This window comes from Cervus canadensis, chromosome 18, assembly GCF_019320065.1.
Source record: "Cervus canadensis isolate Bull #8, Minnesota chromosome 18, ASM1932006v1, whole genome shotgun sequence".
NCBI classification, from domain to species: Eukaryota; Metazoa; Chordata; class Mammalia; order Artiodactyla; family Cervidae; genus Cervus; species Cervus canadensis.
The window spans coordinates 9,237,815-9,254,041 of record NC_057403.1 but is presented as its reverse complement, the minus strand read 5'-3'; the positions used below and the strand labels follow the sequence as shown (position 1 = coordinate 9,254,041).

The 16,227-nt window shown below is 41.7% G+C and overlaps 1 protein-coding gene across 1 annotated transcript in view; it reads left to right on the top strand.

The window, feature by feature from the left end:
• LOC122420579 (zinc finger protein 420-like) overlaps window positions 1-16,227 on the top strand; it is a 114,802-nt gene that overhangs the window by 15,227 nt on the left and 83,348 nt on the right. Inside the window, exon 5 of the mRNA XM_043435826.1 lies at window positions 236-2,326. Within this exon, the coding sequence (XP_043291761.1) occupies window positions 236-2,326 (2,091 nt within the window). The remainder of the gene's footprint in view (window positions 1-235; window positions 2,327-16,227) is intronic.

Here is a 16,227-nt window from a genome sequence, read left to right as displayed (position 1 = left end):
CAGCAGGAATCTTTCTTGTCCTTTTAGGTGGTGTAGGTTCTTTGCTAGTGTTCAGAGGGGGCTCTGTGAGAATTCTTCCAATTCTGATGTATTCTTGATGCATTTGTGGAGAGAGATGAACTCCAATCTGCCTAATCCTCTGGCATCTTGATCCTTGGGTCCCCATTTTCTCTAAATCTTCAAGGATATTCACTGAGAATAGTAGATAAGAAAGCTTCTATTTGGTATCTTTTAGGTCTGTTTTCTCACAACACCCATGGTTTGATGTCAAAGAATCCAAGGTTTGAAAATTTAATCCAAAAAGCAAACCTATATGAAAGAGCTCACCTCGGAAATGAACATTTAACCAAAGACTGGGGACATACAAGGGTATGTGACAGACTGAGAGGATGTTTACATGGACATAAAGAAATTGAGACCGTTTCACATACTGTGGACATGACTCTCAGAAGAAATGAGCACTGGGAGTCAAATTGGGGAAAGCACCCGTTTCAGTCATCACCGTCTGCCACGCAGTGTATCTTTGTAAGCAATGACTCACATCAGTTTTTGAAACACACACGTTCCCTGAGGGGAAATGTGGAAAATCTGGAAGGTCATCCAGTCTCTACTTCAAATGCTCGTTCAGACCACTCTGAACATAGACTTCGATCACACATACATTCAACCACGTCTGAAAAGGAGAAGTTTACAAATGATGGGGAAAACTCACAATATAATCAACTTGAGGGATCTGTGAGCAGCGGGTCATTATTCTTCCACCAACAGACAGGTTCTCTCCAATCCAAAATGTGTAATGTTGATAATAATGGAAGAGACTTAATTCAGCCATCACTGTTTGATACATATCATGATAGGGTTAATATAAAACAACTTTTCATGTGTAATAACACGAGTCTGGCCTTAAGTAGGAGCTCCAACCCCAATAGTTTACAGAGTATTTATGATGGAGCAAGAAACTGTTCATGCAATGACAGTGGATATAACATTGAACAAGACTCTGATCTTAGGAAACATCAGGCACCTCAATCTTCAGATAAGGATTCTAAAAGTAATACAGGTAGGAATATCTTTTATCAGGCATCAGGTCTTTCACTAAATAAGAGTACACATACTGGAGAGAAGACTTACAATCGTAGTGAATATGATGTGTCTAATCAGTCTTCAGAACTTATTCAACAGCAGAGTATTCAGAATCCACAGAAAAACTACAAGTGTAAGAAATGTGAGAAAGTCTTTGCTAACATACTCAACCTACGTAAACATAGGGAAATTCCTACAGGATGGAACACTTTCAAATGTACAGAATGTGACAAAGCGTTTAATCAGAGTTCAAAACTTAGTCAACATCAGCGAATCCATATTGGCCAGAAGCCTTATAAATGTAAGGACTGTGGCAAAGGCTTTATTCAACACAGAGATCTTACTTGCCATCAGAGAATTCACACTGGAGAGAAACCTTATAATTGTCTAGAATGTGGAAAAGCTTTCAGTCAATATGCAACTCTTAGTAAACACCAGCGAATTCATACTGAAGAGAAGCCTTATAAATGTAAGGATTGTGGCAAAGACTTTAGCCGGGCCTCAGGCCTTATCTACCATCAGAGAGCTCATACTGGAGAGAAGCCTTATAAATGTAAGGATTGTGGCAAAGGCTTTAGCCAGCTCTCAGGTCTTACTTGCCATCAGAGAATTCACACTGGAGAGAAACCATATACATGTCAAGAATGTGGAAAAGCTTTCAGTCAACAGGCAAATTGTAATAAACACCAGCGAATTCATACTGGAGAAAAGGGTTATAAATGTAAGGATTGTGGCAAAGACTTTAGGCAGGGCTCAGGCCTTATGTACCATCAGAGAGCTCATACTGGAGAGAAGCCTTATAAATGTAAGGAGTGTGGCAAAGGCTTTCTTCAACGAGGAGGTCTTACTTGCCATGAGAGAATTCACACTGGAGAGAAACCTTATAAATGTCAAGAATGTGCAAAAGCTTTCAGTCAATACGCAACTCTTACTCAACACCAGCGAATGCATACTGGAGAGAAGGCTTATAAATGTAAGGATTGTGGCAAAGGCTTTAGCCGGCACTCAGGCCTTATATCCCATCAGAGAGCTCATACTGGAGAGAAGCCTTATAAATGTAAGGATTGTGGCAAAGGCTTTAGCTGGCACTCAGGCCTTACTTGCCATCAGAGAATTCACACTGGAGAGAAACCTTATAAATGTCAAAAATGTGGAAAAGACTTTAGTCAACACCCTACTCTTACTCAACACCAGCGAATTCATACTGGAGAGAAGCCTTATAAATGTAAGGATTGTGGCAAAGGCTTTAGGCACCACAAAGTTCTTACTCGCCATCAGAGAATTCATACTGGAGAGAAACCTTAATAATATAAAGAATGTGGAAAAGTTTTCAGTCACTATGCAACTCTTACTAAACACGAGTGAATTCATACTGAAGAGAATTCTTATAAATGTAAGGATTGTGACAAAGACATTAACCCAGCACATTGGTCTTACTTACCATCAGATAATTCATACTGAAGGAAATCTCATAAATGTAAGGAAACCTGCAAAGGCTTTAATCAGCTCTCTCACCTCACTGGACATCAGAGAGCATGTCCTGGAGGGAAACCCTAGTAATGAAGTAAGACATGGAAGAGGTTTGTCCTGAACATACAATTCAGGAGACAAAAGACTTATTTATATAAGAAAGATATGGAATGATGTAAAGAAAATGTAGGAAAGTATTTATAAAAAAAATCAAATCTAAATAAATATCAGGAAATGCATACTAGAAAGTATCTCATAAATTCTGTTTTCTGACATTTCTCTTAGGGAGAAATATTGTAGATAGTGATTCATAGTTAAAATAGATAGAAAATTGATATGTTAGTATGGATCACAAGATGAAGAGGTGATGTTTAGTCATGTACAGTTACTAGCTATGTATGTTTGTTGATATTGACATGATTTGTGATTATTTGAAAACCAAAATGAATGTAACTGAATTCTCAAATTACTCTATGCTACACTTCATTTCTAGTGTGCATGCAAAGTTATGTTTTTGATGGTTGCTACCTCAAAGATGAGAGAAGACCTTCTATCTAGGAAGAAAACATTTACATTTTTCTCCATTATAAGATTAAGGACACAGGAATGTAACATGTGCAGTGAACATCTAAATGGTGGTGTTTGGCATTCATGTCACACATCCCTGTAAGTCACCATGATGTAAGTGTTCAGGGAAGAATTCCACAGATTAAAGTAAGATGTCCATTTTCAATAGCTACATCACTTGCTTTTTTTTTTTAGTAAGATATAGATTTTCTTTTTTTTTTTTTTTTAATTAGTTGGAGGCTAATTACTTCACAATCACTTGCTTTTAAAGTAAAATATAATGACAGTTCACTAAAATCTTGATGTATTTTATTATATGAACAGAAGTCATGAATATCAGCTGACGTATTTCAATTAAAGACATCTCTGCTACCCTAGAAATGTACGGAAAACCCTTCCCAGAGAAGTCATGTAATTAGTGTACGTCTTCTTAAATGATTAGCCTCCCTTTCGTAAACATAGAAATCACAGTTCTCAGATCATTGTATCAGGGGAAAGATTATCATTGTTTATGCTTATAATCTATATTTTAACCAAAGTTTCATAGCGGAGTGTAAAAGGTTTTATTCTGTGTGTGATAAGCATACATGTTAATCAATAAACCTGAATGGTTTCTTGTGTAAATGTTGGTATGTAATGAATGAAGTGTTAGCCTAGCAATTGAAGGTTGCAGGAAAGAATACCTAACGAGAAACTCTTCGGTAGCATAGATGGGTGAAGTCTGTAACAATTAGTTTCCTTCCTGCCCTTAAGTTTCAAATCATTAGATCATGTATTTCCCATCATTTCTCCATTGTACTTTTCCCCTCTTTAACCACAGGGACATATTGACGGTTCTAATAAGAAGGATCATACAGAGTACTGTTGAGAGCTCCCCTGAACTACTCCATGCTGTTGCTGCCTCAGCATCTGTCTGGGGAGCAGGCAGCCTGCAGGTCCTTGAACTCACACCAGCCAGTCCTGTGAGCACTTGCACCAGAAGACCCCCTTCCTTGAGACCAGCAGGCTTGTTGAACCCCAGGGCTACTTCACAAGCTCCCCTTCAATGCCACCCTCACAGAGCCACCAAAATCCTAGTCCTTTTGGTCTGAATGGACCCATCCACATTCAGCCTGGGGAGCCCACAGCACTTCACCCAGGGCCTCTTATAAAAACCTGAACCCCAATTACTGCCTCTTTCTCTGCTCACTTCTATCCTTGATCTCACTCAGAGCTTGCTGTGAATTCTCTCAGGACCTAGAGTCCTGAACTCACCTGCTTCGGTTGTCCTTTGTTCTTCTGTTGAGCTAAGTAAGACTTTTCATGGGCTCATTTAAGCAAATGTAAATTTAACATTTGTCACAAGAATACTTAAAAGCCATGATGGAAAAAAAAAATGAAAAAAAAAAAGCCATGATGGTAAAATTCTGAACTAAGATTTATAATATTTGACCCTGTTTACTTCTTACCACATGTTTCTTGCCTTGGCTTAAAGGAACAGTTTTCTCATGGCTGTGACATACATTGAAGGCAATATATAAATATTTGAAAGTATATATGTTATATAATTTATATAACATACATTGAATAGAATAAATAAATATCTGAAGGTATAAATGCTAGTCGTGAGAAACACAAGGAACATGTGAGTGTGTGTGTATTCATACACATTTACTCAAAGGATTTAAAAATGCTAGGCCACAACCGCTCATTTCAGAAGTGCAGATGGTTTACTAAAACTGCAAATCTTATAAATTTCTCAATTAATCTATTTTGTCTACTATTCTGGGAATTCATTTCCTTAAATGTCAGGAGGTTATGTTTTTAAGGAACTTCCACCCTGTCCTCCCAAGTGACTGCACCCGCTTACACTCCCTCCAGCCATTCAGGAGGTTCCCTGATCTCCAAGCCTCTTCCGCGTTTATGACATTATTAGTGGGCTTTCTGCTAGTTGTTATTCTGACTGTCAGGAGGTGGTGTATCACTGTCGGTTTGCTCTGCATTTCTTATTGTTTAGTGATGCTGAGCATCTCTCTTTTGCCTCGTGCCCATCTAAAGGACCAAGTCGCCCTCCCACCCAGCCTCACCAGCTGAGGCGCACAGGCTTCCTCTTCCCAGAGCGCGTGGGGTATTCCTGGACTAGGGATGAGGCCCGAGGTCCCCGCACTGTCAGGGGGGTTCCTAAGCACTGCGTTATGTCTGGTTTTTCTTTTTTCTTTTGAGATGAATAGATATTTTTTGGAATATAATTGCTTTACAATGTTGTGTTAGATTCTGCTGGACAACTTCATCAATCACCATAGGTATATGTACACCCACTCTCTCTTGAACCTTCCTCCCGCGATCTCCGTCTCACCCCTCTAGCCATCACAGAGCCCCGCGCTGAGCTCTCTGTGCTATGGAGCAGCTTCCCACCTGCTACCTGTTTTACACATTGTGGTGAACAAATGTCAAGGCTATTCTCTCAATTGGGCCCCCTCTCATTCTACCACTGTGTCCACAGGTCTAATCTCTACATTCGTGAAAATATGGTATTAACCTATATGGTATTAATCCTATATATGTATATGAATCTAGAAAATGTTATTGGTGAACCTATTTAATAAGCAGGCTAGAAGTGCAGATATTAAGCTTTTTTGTATTAAACTTTCAAGGTGTAAAATACATGGATGATCATTCCATGCATTTTACTATGTGAAGGAAGCCCATCGGAAAATGCTACAAAAAGTATGATTTTTACAATATGGTATTTTGGTGTAGGTAAATGTTCTTATGTGCTCCACTATGTCTGAGTCTTTGGGGCCCAATGGGCTGTAGCCTGCCAGGTACCTCTGTCTATGAGATTTCCCAGGAAAGAACACTGGAGTCGGTGTTAATTTCTTTTTCCAGGAAATTCCTTACCCAATAATTGAACTTACATCACTTGGGTCACCTGCAATGACAGGTGGATTTTTTACCACAGAGCCACTTGAGAATCTAGTCAGGAATGTAGAAGAGATTAAAATGGTCAGGGGTTGCCATGGGTTTTAAAGGAGGGGCTATGAATACCCTGAGTTCAGGACCATGAAATCATTGTGTTAAACTGTTGTAATGGACACAAGTTATAAATTTGCCCAGACCCATAGAGTCAGTCAGTTCAGTTGTTGAGTCATGTCTGACTCTTTGAGACCCCGTGGACCACAGCACGCCAGGCCTCCTTGTCCATCACCAACTCCCAGAGTTAACTCAAACTCATATCCATTGAGTTGGTGATGCAATCCAACCATCTCATCCTCTGTTGTCCCCTTCTCCTCCCACCTTCAATCTTTCCCAGTGTCAGCATCTTTTCCAATGAGTCAGTTCTTCACATCAGGTGGACAAAGTATTGGAGTTTCAGCTTCAACCTCAGTCCTTCCAATGAAAACCCAGGACTGATCTCCTTAAGGATGGACTGGTTGGATCTCCTTGAAGTCCAAGTGACTCTCAAGAGTCTTCTCGAACACCACAGCTCAAAAGCATCAATTCTTGGGTGCTCAGCTTTCTTTATAGTCCAACTGTCACATCCATATAGGACCACTGGAAAAACCATAGCCTTAACTAGTCAGACCTTTGTTGGCAATGTAAGGTCTCTCCTTTTTAGTATGATGTCTAGGTTGGTCATAACTTTCTTTCCAAAGAGTAAGCATCTTTTAATTTCATGACTGCAGTCACCATCTGCAGTGATTTTGAAGTCCCCAAAAATAAAGTCTGTCACTGTTTCCACTGTTTCCCCATCTATTTGCCATGAAGTGATGGGACCAATTTCCGTGATCTTAGTTTGCTAAATGTTGAGCTTTAAGCCATCTTTTTCACTCTCCTCTTTCACTTTCATCAAGAGGATCTTTAGTTCTTCACTTTCTGCCATAAGGGTGGTGTCATCTGCATATCTGAGGTTACTGATATTTCTCATGGCACTCTTGATTCCAGCTTGTGCTTCTTCCAGCCCAGCCTTTCTCATGATGTCCTCTGCATAGAAGTTAAATAATGACAGTGACAATAGACAGTCTTGACGTACTCCTTTTCCTATTTGGAACCAGTCTGTTGTTCCATGTCCAGTTCTAATTGTTGCTTCCTGACCTGCACACAGATTTCTCAAGAGGCAGGTCAGGTGGTCTGTTATTCCCATCTCTTTCAGAATTTTCCAGTTGATTGTGATCGACATAGTCAAAGGCTTTGGCATAGTCAAAAAAGCAGAAATAGATGTTTCTTCAGAAATCTCTTGCTTTTTTGATGATCCACCAGATGTTGTCAATTTGATAGCTGACTCCTCTGCCTTTTCTAAAACGAGCTTGAACATCTGAAAGCTCGTGGTTCACGTATTGTTGAAGCCTGGCTTGGAGAATTCTGAACACTACTTTGCTAGCCTGTGAGATGAGTTCAATTGTGTGGTAGTTTGAGCATGCTTTGGCATTGCCTTTCTTTGGAATTGGAATGAAAACTGACCTCTTCCAGTCCTGTGGCCACTGCTGAGTTTTCCAAATTTGCTGGCATATCGAGTGCAGCACTTTCACAGCATCATCTTTTAAAATTTGAAATAGTTCCGCTTGAATTCCATCACGTCCACTAGCTTTGTTTGTAGTGATGCTTCCTCAGGCCCACTTGACTTCGCATTCCAGGATGTCTGTACACATCCCTAAAAGACAAACATGAGGTGAAACTAGAAACTTTATGTAATGTCTGCGTAGATTCATCAGTGCCACAAAGGTATCTTCAGGTGGGGAAAGAAAAGTCGGGAGATTGTCTATGTGTGGGAACAGGATGTATATGGGAAATCTCTGTACCTTACTCTCATTTCTGCTGTGAAACTGAATCATCTAAGATATTGGTACTGGTACATGCACACTGAATACATTTTAGAATAGACACTATTGGAAAAATGGATATGCTCCTCTATTTAATTTTTCCTTACTCAGTTACCCCTGAAAGATGTGAGAGAATAGAGCTATTTAAAAAGAGCAGAGAACAAACTGTAGCAGATGATTCATAAAACCTAGAAATACAAACATGAGGTAGAGCAGCAACATTTTTCTGTGTTGAAAGTGAAAGTGAAGTCGTTCTGTCGTGTCTGACTCTTTGTAACCCTATGGACTGTAGCCCTCCAGGCTCCTCCATCCATCGATTCTCCAGGCAAGAATACTGGAGAAGGTTGCCATTTTCTTCTCCAGGGGATCTTCCTGACCCAGGGATCAAACTTGGGTCTCCCATTTTGCAGGCAGACTCTTGATCATCTGAACCACCAGAGAATCCCTTTCATGTATTAATTTATGGGTAAGTTCACTAATGACATAACACTGATCATTATTTCTTTGGTTGGTCATCAGATAGCTTTTAGGGCATCATTTTGAAAGGCATCTGTCCCTGCCCATAGACTGTTAACCCAAGGTCCACTGCTGCCTCTGGTTTATTTTTAAAGAAAGCTGTGATGGAAACACCTCCAGGCCCCTTGTCTCTGAAGTAGGAGGCCCCCCACCTGCACAGAGGTGTTCACAGTGCAAATCATTTTGTGAAAACCAGTGTCCCCAGGTTACAGAAGGGAGTAAAAACAACAACAACAAACCTAAGGACTCAGGCCATCTTTCCTAGAATCCTGAGAGCAAAGCCTTGCAGGAACCCAGGGCCCCCAGGTGATTCCCACCAAACACTCACCCCTCCCCTCCCCTCCCCCAAGGGCACAGGCCTGGCAGGGCCACACCCATCCGAGAAAGAGCCCCTCCCCAGGGAATCAGGCTGAGGTTCTTTGTTTCTAGAAGTTCCCGCCCTAAATCCTCCCTCCAGAGCTCTGGGGCTGGCAGAGCTGAGGGCTCAAGCTCAGGGCTCCTGGAAGGTCTGCCTCCTGCATAGTTTTAAACGTCCTCAGAGTCAGAGTCAGGTTGCTCGGAAGTTGGGTCCATGTTCTCTTGTGAATTGTTCTGTGGCCTGCTCTCTCTAATGTGAAAAATAAGAGAACAAATAGCAGGGGTAGTCTGCAAAGAGAGTGGGGAAAAATGAGCACCAAACCCAGGATGTGATTCAGCTTCATCTTGATTACCCACTACAGCTCAGGAACAGAGAAAGTGACCAAAGAGCTCGGGAAAGGGAGAGAGAAACAAGAAAACTCTTTCTTCTTTTTCACTGCAGCAGTTGCAGGTGAAAGAGCTGTGTGGATGCTGTTTTCTCAATATGTAGACGTGTTTTTGCTGCATAATATCCCCAGAAGAGACACAGCAGGAGGAAGAAGAGGAGGGAATGGCAGCTTCTCAGGTAAACGTCCTGTCCCGGGTCTGGGGCTGTGTCTGCTTTTCCTCCTGAAATGCCTGGACTGAGAATCCGCAAACCTTTATGTTATGCCCGATGTCCGAATCCCCGAGCGGGAAGAGAGAAGGCTTCCAAGACAATGCAACTCGCAAAAAGGGAAGTTTATTACTGTCTCGAGCCAGGGCTCTCTGCCACAAACATCACAGTGGTGCAGGGTCAGAAAGCGCCGAGCTCAAGCTTGGTACACAAATTTATAAGATATGCAAAAGCGGTTAGTAGCTGGCTTAAGCGGATTGGTTACATGTTTGCAAAGTAATTCTATCGGTACAGACTTTGGCGGGCTTTTCAGCTCTCCCTTTGTTCTTACTGGGCGCATATTGATTGGCTGGCTCCAGGTTACCTGATGGGGGTAGGGAATCTTACCATTTCGGGGGAAGCTAAAACTTAGGTCCAGGCCGCCCGTCATGGTATTAACTCTGGCAGCCTCACACTTTACTTCTCTGAGTCCAGTTTTTCTCCCTGGGGATTTGTTGTCAACTTCCTCTTTTGTCTTTTTTCCTCATAATCGTGAAGACCGGCTCTTTAGCCTGCTTCTCGCTTGTGTCCCACAGCCTTTTCTTCTTTCTGTCCTGATGAATCCTCGACATGAATTAGTGACTTTCAACTGGTGAATATATTCCCTTTGTGAGAGATGAACACAGGTGTCTGAGACTCCCGTTGGAATGTGGTTCGGCGTTGGGATCCTAGGGAAGTCGGGGAAATGCCACGATGAGTTTACATGTGGATGCAATTCAGTTCTTTAGAACAGGAGTTTAAAATGCCCTTAAAGTAGAGTGAACTCAGCAGTTTAGAACTTTTCAGAAAATTTTCAGAAATGAAAAAAGTACAATGACTAGCCTCTATATCGATAAGAAAAACTTACTATTAAATGTACTATTAGTTTCCAGATCATGTGAGGTATATATGCAGTAGAATTTGCATAAAATGGATATTTTTCATAGTAGGTTGAGATCACGGTTTTCATAATATTGCTAAAATACCTGGCAGTGATAACGTATTTTTCCATGTACTTCTTATCCCATGACCTCAGATGTTCACTGGTTCAGGTGCTTCTGTGAGATTCCAGTGCATTTCTTTTTCTTTCTTTTTCTGTCTTCAAAAAGTGTCTTGGAAAGAAAAACTGAGGGATATGTGCAACTATCACAGTTAGTGGGAAACTCTTTATCATCTTGGTTTCTCTTCGCTTTGAACAATGAACACTGTTGGCTAAAACAGACACACAACTTGAGAATTGTGAGTTAAGTTTTATTTAGAGCAAAATAAGGACAGCAACCCAGGAGACAGCACCTCAGATAACTCTCAGAGACTGCACTAAAGGGGCAGCGGGGAAGGTCAGTAGATAAGATTTTAGTGAAGGGGGAGTTCAGTGCAGTCAAGCATTTACTTTAGAAAAGCTTTTCTGCCAGTCGTGAGGAGCTGATGTCGCCGTTCAGTGATTTAGTGCTTTTCTAGATGTGAAGGGGCTTCTCTGATGGCTTAGATGCTAAAGAATCTGCCTGCAATGCGGGAGACCTTGGTTTGATCCATGGGTTGGGAAGATCCCCTTGAGGAGGGCGTGGCAACCCACTCTGGTATCCTTGCCTGGAGAATGCCCACAGACAGAGTACAACTAAGTGACTAAGCCCAGCCCACACAGATATGAAGAGATGCAAGGATTGGGATCATGAAATCAGCTCCTGAAAATATCTAACTCTCTAAAGACCTGTTCCACCAGATTCCCTGGAGCAGAGTGCCTCAGTGCAACCTGAACCCCCTCAGGGCGGTTGCAGTCAACACTTGAAGCACCATAGGGTTCCTTTTCCACAGAGGCAGATGACAAACGCCCTTGTTGTTGTTCGGTTGCTGGCAATACTCTTGGCAAGTGCCAGCTTGTAGTTGACAACACTCGCATGTGTTTAGGAGAGATGCTGGGTTTGGGGAGTGGGGGTTTTCATCACTCAAGCCTCGGTCTTACTATTTCCAGTCCACTCCATGCTCACATCACAGACATAGTTTCATCCTATTTCTGTATTTTCCAAAATGTTTACAAGAATCATATTAGTGCTAATCTAAGTTCAACAGTGTTAAGTGGTTGGTTGTTTTTTGTTTTCTTTTTCTTCCCCTGTGTCAAGTTCTAAAATATAGTTCAGTGCAAATGATACAGGCTTCCAGGAAATTTAGAAATTCGGAACCAGAGCTCCACTTTATTTTATATCGTTGTATATGTCTGTACCCTAGTCTATTTTTAAAAATTAAAATAATATCATCCTCAAATATTTATGTATATTTTTAATCAGTTAGAAATTATCCTGATATTGTTGACATGACAGTTTTTCTCTATTACTATTACTGAGTATGTAATCTCATTGTAGTATACGTCTCTGTGTATAAACATGTTAGCATGATTACATCAAATTTTTCTTTTTTTTTTTTTCCCTAAGATCACCTGGAGAAGGGAATGGCTACCCATTCCAGTATTCTAGCCTGGAGACTCCCATGGACAGAGAAGCCTGCCAGGCTATAGTCCCTGGGGTCCCAAAGAGTAGGACACAACGGAGTAACTAACATTTTTCTCGTTTTTAGTATGATTTACAAATACAGAAGTTTCTATTAACTTTCATTAGAGTTGTCTCTGTATATTTGTCTGTGTTTTATTAAAGTCTAGAGTCCATCAAGTGAAATAAAATTTCGGCTCTGCCCTTTAAAGAATGTCTGTTAAAATATTTGTCAAACGACACAACAGCAACATTATTCATTTTCAATTATTTCTGTTGCACATTGAAGACTCTGAAAACCTGTCAGAAAGATATATTCAGTTCAGTTCAGTTCAGTCACTCAGTCATGTCCGACTCATTGCGAACCCATGAATCACAGCACGCCAGGCCTCCCTGTCCATCACCAACTCCCGGAGTAAAACGAAACCCATGTCCATCGAGTCGGTGATGCAATCCAGCCATCTCATCCTCTGTTTTTCCCTTCTCCTCCTGCCCCCAATCCTTCCCAGCATTAGGGTCCTTTCCAATGAGTCAACTCTTTGCATGAGGCAGCCAAACTACTGGAGTTTCAGCTTCAAAATCAATCCTTCCAATGAAAACCCAGGACTGATCTCCTTTGGGATGGACTGGTTGGATCTCCTTGCAGTCCAAGGGACTCTCAAGAGTCTTCTCCAACACCATAGTTCAAAAGCAACAGCTCTTCGGCGCTCAGTTTTCTTCACCATCCAACTCTCACATCCATACATGACTATCGGAAAAACCACAGCCTTGACTAGCGGGACTTTTGTTAGCAAAGTAATGTCTCTGCTTTTAAATGTGCTATCCAGGTTGACCATAACTTTCCTTCCAAGGAGTAAGTGTCTTTTAATTTCATGGCTGCAATCACCATCTGCAGTGATTTGGGAGACCCCAAAAATAAAGTCTGACACTGTTTCCACTGTTTCCCCATCTATTTCCCATGAAGTGATGTGACCAGACGCCATGATCTTAGTTTTCTGAATGTTGAGCTTTAAGTCAACTTTTTCACTCTCTTCCTTCACATTCATCAAGAGGCTTTTTAGTTCCTCTTCACTTTTTGCCACAAGGGTGGTGTCATCTGCATATCTGAGGTTATTGATATTTCTCCCGGCAATCTTGATTCTGGCTTGTGCTTCTTCCAGCCCAGTTTTCTCATGATATACTCTGCATATATGTTAAATAAGCAGGGTGACAATATACAGCTTGACGCACTCCTTTTCCCATTTGGAGCCAGTCTCTTCTTCCATGTCCAGTTCTAACTGTTGCTTCCTAACCTGCATACAGGTTTCTCAAGAGACAAGTCAGATGGTCTGGTATTCCCATCTCTTTCATAATTTTCCACAGTTTATTGTGATCCACACAGTCAAAGGCTTTGGTATAGTCAATAAAGCAGAAATAGATGCTTTTTCTATGTCGCTTGAGGAAGCACAAGCACAACTCTCTTGCTTTTTCGATCATCCAGCGGATGCTGGCAATTTGATCTCTGGTTACTCTGCCTTTTCTAAAACCAGTTTGAACATCTGGAAGTTCATGGTTCACGTTGTTGAAACTTGACTTGTAGAATTTGGGGCATTGCTTTGCTAGCATGTGAGATGAGTGCAGTTGTGCAGTACTTTGATCATTATTTGGCATTGCTTTTCTTAGGGATTGGGATGAAAACTGACCTTTTCCAGTCCTGTGGCCACTGCTGAGTTTTCCAAATGTGCTGGCATATTGAGTGCAGCACTTTCACAGCATCATCTTTTAGGATTTGAAATAGCTCAAGTGGAATTCCATCACCCCACTAGCTTTGTTTGAAGTGATGCTTTCTAAGGCCCACTTGACTTCACATTCCAGGATATCTGGCTCTAGGTGAGTGATCACACCATCATGATTATCTGGCTCATGAAGTTCTTTTTTTGTACAGTTCTCCTGTGTATTCTTGCCACCTCTTCTTCATATCTTCTGCTTCTGTTAGGTCCATACCATTTCTGTCCTTTATCGAGCCCATCTTTGCATGAAATGTTCCCTTGGTATCTCTCATTTTCTTGAAGAGATCTCTAGTCTTTCCCATTCTGTCGTTTTCCTCTATTTCTTTGCATTGATTGCTGAGGAAGGCTTTCTTATCTCTCCTTGCTATTCTTTGGAACTCTGCATTCACATGGGTATATCTTTCCTTTTCTCCTTTGCTTTTGGTTTCTCTTCTTTTTACAGATATTTGTAAGGCCTCCTCAGACAGCCATTTTGCCTTTTTGCATTTCTTTTTCTTGGGGATGGTCTTGATCATCCTGTACAATGTCACCACGAACCTCCATCCATAGTTCATCAGGCACTCTGTCTATCAGATCTAGTCCCTTAAATCTATTTCCCATTCCACTGTATAATCGTTAGGTCATACTTGAATGGTCCAGTGGTTTTCCCTGCTTCCTTCAATTTAAGTCTGAATTTGGCAAAAAGGAGTTCATGATCAGAACCACAGTCAGCTCCCAGTCTTATTTTTGCTGATTGTATAGAGCTTCTCCATCTTTGGCTGCAAAGAATATAATCAATCTGATTTTAGTTTTGGCCATCTGGTGATGTCCATGTGTAGAGTCTTCTCTTGTGTAGTTGGAATAGGGCATTTGCTATGACCAGTGCATTCCCTTGGCAGAACTCTATTAGCCTTTGCCCTGCTTCATTCTGCATTCAAGGCCAAATTTGCCTGTTACTCCAGGTGTTTCTTGACTTCTTACTTTTGCATTCCAGTCCCCTATAATGAAAAGTACATTTTTGGGGGTGTTAATTCTAGAAGGTTGGTGGTGGCCTGCTGCAGGGTTGGGGGCACAGACTAGCAGTGCATGCATGGGATCTTTTGAGGAAGGTCACCATTATCTTCATTACCTCAACCATAGTTTAGTGAGTGAAGTCACTCAGTCGTGTCCTACTCTTTGTGACCCCATGGACTATAGTCTACCAGGCTCCTCTGTCCATGGAGTTTTCCAGGCAAGAGTACTGGAGTAGGTTGCCATTTCCTTCTCCAGGGGATCTGCCCAACCCAGGGATCAAACCCAGGTCTCCCACATTGCAGGCAGATGCTTCACCATCTGAGCCACCAGGGAAACCAACCATAGTTTGACCCCAGGTAAATAGCAGGGAGGGAACACAGCTCCACCCATCAAGAGAAAATTGGATTCAAGAATAACTGAGCATGGCCCTGCCCACCAGAACAAGACCCAGTTTCCCCCTCAGTCTGTCTATCCCATCAGGAAGCTCCCATAGGCCTCTTATCCTTCTCCATCAGAAGGTAGACAGGTTGAAAACCACAATCATGGAAAACTAACCAATCTAATCACATGGATCATAGCCTTGTCTAACTTAATGAAACTATGAGCCATGCTGTGCAGGGCCACCCAAATCCGGTGGAGAGTTCTGACAAAATGTAGTCCACTGGAGAAGGGAATGGCCAAACACTTCAGTATTCCTGCCTTGAGAACCCCATGAACAGTATGAAATGGCAAAAAGATGAACTCCCCAGGTTGGTAGGTGCCCTATATGCTACTGGAGGTCAGTGGAGAAATAACTCCAGAAAGAATGAAGAGCCAGAGACAAAGCAAAAACAACATCCAGTTGTGGATGTGACTGGTGATGGAAGCAAGGTCCAATACTGTCAAGAGCAATATTGCATAGGAACCTGGAACGTTAGGTCCATGAATCAAGGTAAATTGGAAGCAATCAAACAGGAGATGGCAAAAGTGAACATCGACATTTCAGAAATCAGCAAACTAAAATGGACTGGAATGGGTGAATTTAACTCAGATGACCATTATATCTACTACTGTGGGCAGGAATCCCTTAGAAGAAATGGAGTAGCCATCATAGTCCACAAGAGAGTCTGAAATGCAGTACTTGGATGCAATCTCAAAAAGACAGAATGATCACTGTTCATTTCCAAGGCAAACCATTCTATATCACAGTAATCCAAGTCTATGCCCCGACCAGTAATGCTGAAGAAGCTGAAGTTAAATAGTTCTACAAGACTTTCTAGAATTAACACCCAAAAAAGAAAATACTACTGTGTAAAAGTTATATTCTTGTGTAATAGCAGCCACTCGCCTAAAGGAAAACCAGGTCTCTGAACTTGCTGTTTCCATCATGGGTCACATTAGGAAGTCTTCCCACGGCCACATGGTATATGTACTTTGTATTTCAGGGGCGGCTGACCTTCCGGGATGTGGCCATAGACTTCACTCAAGAGGAGTGGGAATGCCTGGACTTCGGTCAGCGGGACTTGTACACGGACTGATGGTAGAGAACTATAGGAACCTGGCTTCCTTGGGTGAGGACAACTGCCTTCCAGAATCGCTTA